The sequence below is a fragment of the Ovis canadensis genome, chromosome X, assembly GCF_042477335.2.
Source record: "Ovis canadensis isolate MfBH-ARS-UI-01 breed Bighorn chromosome X, ARS-UI_OviCan_v2, whole genome shotgun sequence".
In the NCBI taxonomy this organism is placed as follows: Eukaryota; Metazoa; Chordata; class Mammalia; order Artiodactyla; family Bovidae; genus Ovis; species Ovis canadensis.
The window spans coordinates 81,209,992-81,222,186 of NC_091727.1; the positions used below are offsets into that span (position 1 = coordinate 81,209,992).

The window sequence follows — 12,195 nt, forward strand, 5'->3', positions numbered from 1 at the left end:
GTCAGTCAGAATGGTCCAGGGCACCACTGGCTGAGGCCAAATTGGCAGGGGAGATGGCAGCAAATGCTTAGGCCCTGGCAGTGGCCTCGGGGCTTTCCAGGCCCTTCTTCTTCTCAGACTCTTGGATGCCAACCATTGGGCTTTTCCCACATGACAGGGATACCCCCCGAGACAGGACTCCCGGGCTTGAGGTGGTTCAGGGGAACCTTTCCTGCCTTCTGAGAAATCACTCACCATCCCAGCTTGGGGGGCGGGAGGCCTGGCTGTGCTTGGTGGTTGGCAGTAAGAGGCCTGAGCGGCTGACACGTGAATGGCCACGGCCTGAGCACCAAGCTCATGCCCCGGCCCCCCCTTCGGGGACCCACCCTGCCCCACCAGGTGCTGGCATCGGCCCCACCATCCAGATAGGGGAGGAGACCGTGATCACCGTGGACACCAAGGCGGCGGGCAAAGGCAAGGTCACCTGCACTGTGTGCACGCCCGACGGCTCTGAGGTGGACGTGGACGTGGTTGAGAATGAGGATGGCACCTTTGACATTTTCTACACGGCTCCCCAGCCCGGCAAATACGTCATCTGCGTGCGCTTCGGTGGTGAACATGTGCCCAACAGTCCCTTCCAAGTGACGGTCAGGAGGGACTGGGGCTGGGTGGGGGTCTGGGCAGGGACCTGGCTCGCCACCCCCACGGGGCTCGCGGGTTTCGACAGCCTCGAGCTCTGTGCCTTGCTCTGCAGGCTCTGGCTGGAGACCAGCCCACGGCACAGCCACCATTACGGCCTCAGCAGCTGGCACCACCATATACCTACGCCCAGGGGGGCCAGCAGACCTGGGTATGGCTTGCCCTGCCGCCTCCCAGCTCACCCCGCCCTCGGGGACACTTGGGGATGGACCAGCTGGGTGTCCCGTGAGGCCCTGTTCCACTATCTTCGAGGGAGGGACCCTGGAGCCTACCACTCGGGACTCCCTTTCCCTCCAGCTCCTCACTCAGGCCTTCTGTGTCTCCGCCCCCCGCAGGCCCCAGAAAGGCCCCTGGTGGGGGTCAATGGGCTGGATGTGAGCAGCCTGAGGCCCTTTGACCTTGTCATCCCCTTTACCATCAAGAAGGGCGAGGTCACTGGTGAGTGCAGCTGGGAAGGGGCTAGGGAGCCACAGAGGCCGGAGGGTGCCCATGGGCTGCCCTGACTCAGGCCCCCCTTTCCCCTGCAGGGGAGGTACGGATGCCCTCAGGCAAGGTGGCACAGCCCGCCATCACTGACAACAAAGATGGCACCGTGACTGTGCGCTACGCCCCCAGTGAAGCTGGCCTGCACGAGATGGACATCCGCTATGACAACATGCACATCCCAGGTACGTCCACTCAGCATGCCAGACCACCTCCTGGGGGGGCAGGCTGTGGGACAGACTTGGGGATGACGGGAGGCCCTGGTCCATGTGGTCCCTATTCCTGCTACCTTCCTCCCTATTCCTACTACCTATTTCTGCTACAGGAAGCCCCCTACAGTTCTACGTGGATTATGTCAACTGTGGCCACGTCACAGCCTATGGGCCGGGCCTCACACATGGGGTGGTGAATAAGCCTGCTATCTTCACCGTCAACACCAAGGATGCGGGCGAGGGTGAGCAGCCCCTCTCATCGTGACCTGCCTGATTGAGGCAGGATGCCGTCATCTGTGGGGGAGCTGGACACAGGAGATGCTCCCCAAACAGGGCTCCCCACCCCACCCCCAGCCTCTGCTTGCATGGTTGGTGCAGTGTCCCCGGGCACAGTTTGTACCCTCACTCACAACTCTCTCCAGGGGGCTTGTCCCTGGCCATTGAGGGCCCCTCCAAAGCAGAGATCAGCTGCACTGACAACCAGGATGGGACGTGCAGTGTCTCCTACCTGCCCGTGTTACCTGGTGACTACAGCATCCTGGTCAAGTACAACGAACAGCACATCCCAGGCAGCCCCTTCACTGCCAGGGTCACAGGTAGGGGACGGCCTGCAGCAGTGACAAAGGAGGCAGCTGGCGGTGGGGGGGGGCGGTCTCCCTCTCGGTGCCTGGACACACAGTGACTGACCCCTGCCAGGTGACGACTCCATGCGCATGTCCCACCTGAAGGTGGGCTCTGCAGCTGACATCCCCATCAACATCTCCGAGACGGACCTCAGCCTGCTGACTGCCACAGTGGTGCCCCCCTCAGGCCGGGAAGAACCCTGTCTGCTGAAGCGGCTGCGTAACGGCCACGTGGGTAAGAGGCTGGGCTACAGGGCCTTCCGAGAGGGAGGGAAGCTGGGTGGGGGGTAGTTGCATATCTTTCCCTGGCTGACAGCCCCGCTCTGTGCCTAGGGATCTCGTTCGTGCCCAAGGAGACAGGAGAACACCTGGTGCACGTGAAGAAGAATGGGCAGCATGTGGCAAGCAGCCCCATTCCAGTGGTGATCAGCCAATCAGAGATCGGGGATGCCAGCCGTGTGCGGGTCTCGGGCCAGGGCCTCCACGAAGGCCACACCTTTGAGCCAGCAGAGTTTATCATTGATACACGTGATGCAGGTAGGCGGTAGGGACCTGGGAGCGGGGGTCAGACTGCCATACTTGGCCCCCTGGCTCAGGGATGTCTCGCCCACAGGCTATGGGGGGCTCAGCCTGTCCATCGAGGGTCCCAGCAAAGTAGACATCAACACAGAGGACCTGGAGGATGGCACATGCAGGGTCACCTACTGCCCCACGGAGCCTGGCAACTATATCATCAACATCAAGTTTGCTGACCAGCACGTGCCTGGTGGGTACAGCACCCATGCACTTCCCCCACTGCTGGGTGACTCTCCATGCCACACTCCAGGGGCCCCCAGCAGAGGGTAACCTGTCTGGGGTGTGGGTTGTGCCTTCTTCCTGCAGGCAGCCCCTTCTCCGTGAAGGTGACAGGCGAGGGGCGTGTAAAAGAGAGCATCACGCGCAGGCGACGGGCCCCATCGGTGGCTAATGTTGGTAGTCACTGTGACCTCAGCCTCAAGATCCCAGGTGGGAGCTGTGGCCGCCTGGGCGGGTCCCGGGGAGGCCTAAGCACTAGCTCTGGGGTGCCCCCGGACAGAGAGGCGTGGCCTGGGTCTCTTGCTCAACTGGCTATTCCCCCACCTGCAGAAATTAGCATCCAGGACATGACAGCGCAGGTGACTAGCCCGTCAGGCAAGAGCCATGAGGCCGAGATCGTGGAAGGGGAGAACCATACTTACTGCATCCGCTTTGTGCCTGCTGAGATGGGCATGCACACAGTCAGCGTCAAGTACAAGGGCCAGCACGTGCCCGGGAGCCCTTTCCAGTTCACTGTGGGGCCCCTGGGGGAAGGGGGAGCCCACAAGGTCCGTGCCGGGGGCCCTGGCCTGGAAAGGGCTGAAGCTGGAGTGCCAGGTAGGCCTGCTTCCTTTGGGGCTCTGTCTGCTCCCGGCTGGGGGTGCAGTGGGAGGGAGGAAGTCTCCAGCAGCCCATGCTGGGGGTGGGGAGCACAGCCCTCCATGAGGACACATTCTGCCTTCCTGCAGCCGAGTTTAGCATTTGGACCCGGGAAGCTGGTGCAGGGGGCCTGGCCATTGCTGTCGAGGGCCCCAGCAAGGCCGAGATCTCCTTCGAGGACCGCAAGGATGGCTCCTGTGGCGTGGCTTATGTGGTCCAGGAGCCAGGTACTGCGGTCTGGCTGGGGCCGGCAGGCTGCCCCTTGGGGCTGGGTGCCCGTCCAGGTCTATACAGAGATCTCCACCTTCTCCCCCTCTCAACACCCTGAGGCCCCAGGGCCTCTTGGGCTGTCGGGGGGGAGGCATGCATGGCCATCTTGTTCTCGCTCCCCATCCAGGTGACTATGAGGTGTCAGTCAAGTTCAACGAGGAGCACATCCCCGATAGCCCTTTCGTGGTACCTGTGGCTTCTCCGTCTGGTGACGCCCGCCGCCTTACTGTTTCTAGTCTTCAGGTGAGGCACTGAGAGAAACCGCCCGCCTGGGGCTCCTGTGCCCGGCCAGACCAGAGTTCCTGTGTCCAGGGACCCAGCCAGCCCAGCTCAGGGCACCGGGCTGCTTCTGCTCTGGCCGGGAACAGCCCATGCCTGGGTCGGCAGGACGCACCCCTGACGGCCGCGTGGAGTTTTTCTCGTGTCTCAGGTCTAAAGGCTTTGAACAGAAGCCTGTGCCCCTTGAGCACCAGGGCTGAGGTTTAAAGAGGGACAGCCACCTGCCAGGGCTGCTGAGTGCTGCTTGTGGGCCGGGGGGCGCCCTGCTTCCCGCCTACCCGCTGTGTGCCTGGAGTGCGTGGGGCTAGGGGTTTGGGGTGTGTGCCTGGAGCTTGCTGCCCCTCGAGAAGCGCTGGCTCTCCCTCTTTAAACCCACTTGGACGCCAGATGGGTAAGTGCCTCCCCCTGGGCCTCCTGCTTCTGGGGCCCAGCCTCCCCTCACGCCCCCCCCCAACCCCCGCCAGCCTCCGCTATCCTAACCATGTCTGCTGTGCTTCCAGGAGTCAGGGCTAAAGGTCAACCAGCCAGCCTCTTTTGCAGTCAGCCTGAATGGGGCCAAGGGGGCAATCGATGCCAAGGTGCACAGCCCCTCAGGAGCCCTGGAGGAGTGCTATGTCACCGAGATCGACCAAGGTGAGGCCCTGCCTGGCCACCCAGCCATCCACCCGGGCACTGCTGGGAGCAGTGGGCCTCCCCAGGCCGGCCCTGCTGGCTGGAAGCAGGCTGAGAGTGTAAAGCAAGACACATAATCTGCAAGCAGCCGAGACAGGGCCTGGGCCCCCCGCCCCCTACTTGGGACCCAAGCCCTTGGGGACTGGGCTCAGCAGCCATGCTGTTAGAAAGGACAAAGCCCTCTGGAGGCATGATCCTGCCATCTCTTACAAGAGAGACCCCAAGTCTAGCAGTTGGTCCTGCCAGGGCCTGGAACTCACAGACAGGCTTGGGGGTGGGAGGAGCTGCTCAATTTGACTCGTCCATGGCTAAGTCCTGCCCCTTGCTGGCTGTATGACCTCGAGCAAGTTCCTGCCTATCTCTGGGCCCCAGTTAGCATGTGGTGGATATGACATTCAGGGTAGCCTTTCTAAGGAGGCATTGAAGCAGGTGTCTTGCTTACAAAAGACTTCAGTCCAAATGCTGCAGCATCTAAAGTGAGCTTGGGCATCTGTCAGTAGCTTGGGCATCTAAAGCTTCATCCCTCGGGCTTCAGGATTTCTGTACAGTAGGGTGAAGGTGCCCAGCACAGTTCCCAGAAGAAGCTAACTGGGCCCCGAGACCTGCTAGACTCATATTGGTGGGCACATGCCACTTGCTCAGTTTTAGAGGAGGGACCCCAGGCCCACCACCTACTTCTCTGTTCCTCAGATAAGTATGCTGTGCGCTTTATCCCACGGGAGAATGGCATCTACCTGATTGATGTCAAATTCAACGGCACCCACATCCCGGGGAGCCCCTTCAAGATCCGAGTTGGGGAGCCTGGGCATGGAGGGGACCCAGGCCTGGTGTCTGCTTATGGAGCTGGCTTGGAAGGCGGCATCACAGGTAGGTCAGCATGAGTGGCTTCTGGTGTGTGAACACAATGACTAGGGTTCCCTCCTCCAAGCTCTTGGTGACAACAGGTGGCGTGCGGAGGTGACAAGACTCTGTTGGGGTGGGGGGTGGGGCAACGGGCCAGGCCAGCTGTACCTACCTTCCCGTGCCCCCAGGGAGCCCAGCTGAGTTTATCGTGAACACCAGCAATGCGGGCGCTGGTGCCCTCTCAGTCACCATCGACGGGCCTTCCAAGGTGAAGATGGATTGCCACGAGTGCCCTGAGGGCTACCGCGTCACCTACACCCCCATGGCACCTGGCAGCTACCTCATCTCCATCAAGTACGGCGGCCCCTACCACATTGCGGGCAGCCCCTTCAAGGCCAGAGTCACAGGTAAGCCTGGTGCCAGACGGCTGCTACACAACCCATTGCTGGGCACTCCCGCCACCTCTTGGCTGTCCACTGCTCTGCCCTGCAGGTCACCGCCTCGTCAGCAACCACAGCCTCCATGAGACGTCATCCGTGTTTGTGGACTCCCTGACCAAGACTGCCACCGTCCCCCAGCACAGTGCCCCAGGCCCGGGTCCCACCGATGCCAGCAAGGTGCTGGCCAAAGGCGTGGGGCTGAGCAAGGCCTACATGGGCCAGAAGAGCAGCTTCACGGTGGACTGCAGCAAAGCAGGTGGGTGTGTGGGCCCCAGCCCTTCCAAAAATGGGAGGCTGGAGAGAAAAGCAGAGAGGCTGTGCCTGGGAAAGAGCGGGTGGGAAGGCCTCTTTGGGGGCCTTCTGGGCCCCCCTACTAGTTCCTCTGCCCTCCAGGGCCCTGGAGGAACTGCAGGTTCTTTGGTTGTTCTGGGAGGACAGGGTGCTGGCTGTTTTTAAGAAGGGCTGTCACCCCAAGACAGGCAAGGTGGGAAGGGGAGGACCCAGGGCAGGAACAAAGCAGGTCGCTGCAGTCACCACTGATGGGAGGGAGCTTGGGGCCTGGCAGTGAGGCTCTGGCCCCCACTCCCAGGCAACAACATGCTGCTGGTTGGCGTGCATGGGCCCCGGACGCCCTGTGAGGAGATCCTGGTGAAACACGTGGGCAGCAGGCTCTACAGCGTGTCCTACCTGCTCAAGGACAAGGGGGAGTACACTCTGGTGGTCAAGTGGGGTGACGAGCACATCCCAGGCAGCCCCTACCGAGTCCTGGTGCCCTGAGTGCTGTGCGCCTGCCAGCCACCAGCTCCCAGGACGAGAAGTGCCCCTGCGCCCGCCCCTTGCCACCCAAGCAGCACCCGCCCCAGCCCCGGCCAGCCCTGGCCACCCCATCACTGCAGCCTGACCCTGCCCTGTGCTGCGCTCACCTGCCTCCACATGGGCAAAGGAGAGAGGCGAGCAGAGGCAGCCTGCCTGTCTTCTTTGGTTCTGGAAGGGGTGAAGGGGGGGGGCCATGCACACCTGCCCGCTAGTTCTCTCCCCTAGCCAAGAGGAATAAAAGTTCTGCTTCCGTTCTCCTGAGCATGACTCAAGCTTTGTGGCAAAGAGGGCTGACAGGGTGGCTGGAGCTGTGGGCCCAGACCACAGGCTGTGGGATCTTCTGCTCCAGCCCCCTCTGCTGCCTGAGCACCTAGGGGGTACCTGGGGACTCCGCCTCCTCTCTGCCTCCCTGGCTTCCGATCCATGCAGGCCAGGGGGTGTCTAGTGCCCCAAGAACCAAGCCTGACATGATTGTCCTTGTCCCAGATCATACCAGGGACAGATGCTGTCCCAGGGGAAGGCCAGGCCTCGACCAGGCTACAGGAGGTTGTGTGCCGGGTGGGAGGGCCAGGTAAACAGAAGGCCAAATCCCAGCAGATTCCTGGCCATGACCCAGGCATCTTAAATGTACCACCAGCCCCTGGTAAGGGGCTGTCCCCAAGCCACACAGGTGGCAGCAGGTGGACACCTTCAAAGCCCTGCCCCCTGGCCAGCATCTGCCCATCCTCACTAGGTCCTTCTGAACCCGCGCCTGTCTGACCTGTGCCTGGGTGGGCTGTGCCCTCGGCATGGTAGAGCAATCTCAGCCCCTTAGCATGCTATTCTGAATAGCTGTTCAGAATTCCCACCTTCTCCACACAGCCCACCCCGGGTCTGCAGGTCAGGAAGGCTGTTAAAGCCAGCCAGGGCTCCAGCTTTCAAGCTTCCTCTCTCAATGGGGCACCTGGTAGCCATACCCCTTTCTGGAAGCAACTTCTGGGCCAGCATGAGCCCAGGGTTCATGGCACAGTTGCTTGTCGGCCACCTCAGTGATGAGTGTGAGCTTAGGAAAGGAGAGAAACAGGATCAGACGGGCCAGGGGCCAGCTCCTGCAGGCCCATCAAGGGCTCACCCAGCCCCCAGCCCCTTCTGCCATGGAGGGAGCAGGCAGAGTGCGTACAGCCACTGGTCTACAGAAAACACTTCTAGAAGCTGCTCAGCTGGACAAGGGGGCAAAAAGAGGCAGATGCAAGCCTGGAGAAGTCCCACCCTGGGGTGGGGGCAGGGAACGGGACCCCCCCCCCCCGCCCGCCAATCAGCCCCTTCTCACCTCTGCTGGCCCACCAGAAACAGTCTCCCCTACCTGGACTCACCGAGATTCTCCTGCCTGCTGCCTGGACCAGCCTGCCAAGAGCAGACAGTCCTCCCTGCCATCAGCCCTCCGTGCCATCCCCTGTTCCAAAGCCCGGCTGGTGGGGGCCCCCAGAGGGAGAATGGCCCCAGAGGAGAGTGTAACCAGGAGACAGGACTCCTGTCCCTCCCTGGATAATACATCGCACCCAGGCTGTCATGAGGCCCGAGGGGCAGCAAGGGGAGAAGCTGGAACCTACAGGGGGAACGACCCTGAGGACAGCCCTGAAGAGAGGCCACGGGCCAGACCAGGCCAGAGCCTCGACCAGTCAGGCAGGAGGGAGCGAGACAGGGCGCCACCTCTGGAGGGCTTCTGGAGAGGGGGACACGCAGATGGCACCAGGAGCCCATATGCTGGGGGCAAGCAGCATGAGACCTGGCCCCCCCCCGGAGCAGAGGGGTCCAGCCACAGGCGCCCGCCAGGGCCCTTATTTCCTACTAAGCCTGGCGAAGGGGTGTCTGGTCACCCTGTGGGGAGTGGCCCCCGCATCCTGCAGGTCCTGTCTGCTCTGAGTCAGGGGGACGGGGGAACTGACCACCCTCACACCACACCCGCCCCCCCCCCCGCCACCCCGGGGCACCCCTGCAACCCACTCTCCCTGGTGCCCGCTCCCCCAGGAGGGTGGGGCGGACCTAGGTGAAGCGAGGGGCACAGTGCCCCTCAGGATGGGACGGCCACCCACCCACAGAGAGAGAGCCTTGGTGTTTCAATGATGGCGACGGAGGTCTAGAGACCCTTGGAAGTCCTGCACGGCCCCCAGTCTGGGCAGCCACACCCCACTCGAGGGCACAGGGCCAGGGCACTGACGGGCACCCCACTGGAACACCGACGGAGGCAGTGAGCCAAGGGGGGAGCAGCTGATAAGTCAGGGTCAGTGAACGTGAAGAGTGATGGACGCTGGCCGCCAGGAACTCGTGTGTGTGTGTGTGTGTGTGTGTGTGTGTGTGTGTTTCAGCTCCAGTGTGTGTGTGTGTGTGTGTGTGTGATCCAGCTCCAGTGTATGTGTGTGTGTGTTTCAGCTCCAGTGTGTGTGTGTGTGTGTGTGTGTGTGTGTTCCAGCTCCAGTGTATGTGTGTGTGTTTCAGCTCCGTGTGTGTGTGTGTGTGTGTGTGCATGCATGTGTGCCTGTGTGTGTGTGTGTGATCCAGCTCCAGGTCCCAGCTGTGGACAAGTAACAGTCAGCAAACATGCATAATGGATACTGGCAGCCAGGAACTCGAGTGTGTGTGCATCTGTGCGTCTGTGTGGATCATCCAGGTCCACGTCCAAGCTCTGTGTGTGTATCATCCAGCTCCACGTCCCAGCTGTGGACAGGTCCCCAGAGGACAAGGCCCGCCACCTACAGCAGCCTCCTCCACAGGCCAGGGGCACCCCCAGGAGGACTTATGCACCCGGCAAGGGCACGCTGTGCTGCTCAGAGATCAGGCTGGCCTCAGCCAGCTCCACCACTCGCCACGGATGTCTGCAAGGTCCCCATGAGCCCAGGGAGGCCTCAGCCCAGGGAGCAGGGCTGAATGAGGGGGACTACTCCGGGACCCGGCACTGGCAGAGGCTGGGCTGCTCCAGATGCCTGAGCTCCTGAGGGCAGGCACCATCATGCTTGGCGGGCGGAGGACGAGGACGAGGGTGAAGCCCGGGGCAGGCAGACAGTGGGGCGGGGTCAGGGCTGGGCCGCTGCCCATACTGTGCCCGTCCACCAGGCGGGTACCTGCAGGAGCTCCGCAAGCCACAGCGCCTGGGAGGCAGGAGAGGGAAGACACTGACCATGCAGCCCTGGGCCTGAGGGCAGGCTTAAGGAAGGCAGGCCTGAGGAGGGCAAAGATGGCAGGGCAGCCGGCCCCTTGTCGGTCCTTGTGCCTGGGGCTCAGCGGCTGCAAGGCGGCTCTACATAGGGGAACAGTCAGCGGGCCCAGGAGTCTGGGGCCACAGGGGGCTTGAGCCTCTCCAGGAGACCCCAGGACCCTGCAGTGGCCCCACATCCTGCCCCACGAGCCACGTCCACGATCCCCGAGGACAGGCCCCGCAAGCTCAGCCTCAGCCTCTGCTTCTGCCCCGGGATGGAGACAGAGAGCCCGGCTCTCCCGAGGCCAGGGTTTTCAGGCTCAAGAAGAGCGTAGTGGCCATGGACGGGGCCAGGAGCTTGCGCCAAGGGCCCCAGCACTGCCCAGAAGCAAGAGGCAACAGGAGGAGCCCTCACCGCCCACAGAAGCTGCATGACACATTCAGAGCCACCAAGCGTGTCACCAGGAGTCCCGTCTCAGTCCCAGCCAGGAGGTGGGGCGGTGGGCACGTCCCCCATGGGCACAGCGGGAGCGCCTTCCTGGGACCAACGGGACACTCAGCTGCCACCCCAGGCTGGCACCAGCCCAGCCCAGGGCTACCGGGCATAGTCATTGAAGAAAAGGGGCTCATCAGCCTTCACCCCCTCAACGGGGGGCCCCTGAGAAGGAGGGGCTGCGGGCAGGGCTGACCACAGGGTGGGGACGCCTCGGAGGTCAGAGAGCACGGGGCTCAGGCCTGAGCACTTGCACAGCCATGGCGTGCACGGGCTGCCAGGGTGAGAAAGCTTTTGCACCCGTGCCCAGGGCTGCACCACCAGCTGGGATGGCCCTTCGGGCTGCAGACTCCTGGGAGGAGGGCAGAGGGCACACGCCACGGGCTCTGCGGGCCATGCTGGGATCATCACATGGTCTCTCTTTCTCTGGCTTTCCGTGTGTTTGGTCTGCAACCATTTCAAGGTGAAAAGCCACTCTGTCTGTACAACACACACCTGGCATGGCTTGGTTCCGGGCTGCAACCCGCCACCCCTGCTTCCACAAACGACACATTCCTGAGGGGTCTGGGCAGCCTGGGAGTCCCACACCCGGGCTCAGGGGCAGGGACACTCCTTGGAGCCTTCTCATGCGGCACGAACGTGAAGAACCCAGGCCCACGCAGGTACTGCTCTCTTTTCCACGGGGTGACCAGTGAGAACCATAAAACCACAGCAGAGGCGAGGGAGTGAGTTATGAGACAAACACTTTGGCTTCCATCTCGGGGCTGCTCTGTCTCTCTGAGATCGCTGGATCTGGGGAAGGCCTGACCCGAGCAGCCCGGTGGGGAGGGACCGTCCCCTGCCGCAGCCCCGTGAACCCTCCAGAAGCAGAGCCTACCCCCCTCCCACTCCGACTCCCCAGGCAGACCAGAGGGCTCTGGCCCCGGAGAAGCCTTGACTGCAGCCTGTGATGGACCCCAGGCCAGAAGCCCCAGCCAGGCCTTCTAGAATCCTGTCCTTCAGACACCTGGGAGATCACAAGTGCTGGTTGTTTTAAGGGACTACACGCCATTTGGGCTAATTTGCTATGCATGCTTGTGTGCTAAATCACTTCAGTCGTGTCCAACTCTTTGCAACCCCATGGACTGTAGCCCTCCAGGCTCCTCTGTCCATGGGATTCTCCAGGCAAGAGTACTAGTGTGTGTTGCCATTGGCTTCTCCAGGGCATCTTCCCAACCCATGTCTCTTATGTCTCCTATGTTGACAGGCAGGTTTTTACTGCTAGCGTCACCTGGGTAGCCCCTTGTTATTCAGCAATGGGTAATTTATACACGATGACTTTAAATGGACAAGATCACCCTAAGTCAACTGGAAGAAAATAAACCGACAAGAAACCCCAGAAACCATTAGGAAGAGCCTGGAAAGTCTGATGACACAAACGCTAAGATCATCTGCCTAGTCAAACACAAACCCCAAACCACCAAGTCAAGAGACAAGTGACAAAGTGGGGCAAAAAATATTACCAAGATGTGACTCAGGGCTCATATCATTAATGTATAGAGAACTTGAACCAGTCAATAAGAAACGACTAACAACTCAAAGGAAAAGGGTGCAAGAGAGGGCCTTGGTAAATGCCAATCAAAGCGCCAGCACCCCGCCCCACCCCCAAAATGATCCCACTGCAAGAATGTACTCGGGGGCTGGGGTTCCAGAGCTGCTGGTTCTGGGCACATGGGGCAGCTGGACACTGGCATTGCTTTTCATCTGTGGCTCCAACTGGATGGCGGGCCATCCTGGAGCC

General features: G+C 61.7%; 1 protein-coding gene across 4 annotated transcripts in view; it reads left to right on the forward strand.

The window, feature by feature from the left end:
* FLNA (filamin A) overlaps positions 1-7,011 on the forward strand; it is a 25,180-nt gene extending 18,169 nt beyond the window's left edge. For all 4 annotated transcript variants that reach the window (XM_070290432.1, XM_070290434.1, XM_070290431.1 and 1 more), the window contains 18 exons: positions 379-626; positions 734-829; positions 1,014-1,116; positions 1,206-1,346; positions 1,487-1,615; positions 1,796-1,969; positions 2,070-2,231; positions 2,330-2,533; positions 2,610-2,762; positions 2,879-3,001; positions 3,122-3,388; positions 3,520-3,657; positions 3,828-3,943; positions 4,480-4,612; positions 5,342-5,518; positions 5,683-5,901; positions 5,987-6,190; positions 6,524-7,011. In XM_070290432.1, the coding sequence (XP_070146533.1) occupies positions 379-626; positions 734-829; positions 1,014-1,116; positions 1,206-1,346; positions 1,487-1,615; positions 1,796-1,969; positions 2,070-2,231; positions 2,330-2,533; positions 2,610-2,762; positions 2,879-3,001; positions 3,122-3,388; positions 3,520-3,657; positions 3,828-3,943; positions 4,480-4,612; positions 5,342-5,518; positions 5,683-5,901; positions 5,987-6,190; positions 6,524-6,711 (2,975 nt within the window). In that variant the 3' untranslated portion in view covers positions 6,712-7,011. The remainder of the gene's footprint in view (positions 1-378; positions 627-733; positions 830-1,013; positions 1,117-1,205; positions 1,347-1,486; positions 1,616-1,795; positions 1,970-2,069; positions 2,232-2,329; positions 2,534-2,609; positions 2,763-2,878; positions 3,002-3,121; positions 3,389-3,519; positions 3,658-3,827; positions 3,944-4,479; positions 4,613-5,341; positions 5,519-5,682; positions 5,902-5,986; positions 6,191-6,523) is intronic.
* Positions 7,012-12,195: the final 5,184 nt, after the last annotated feature.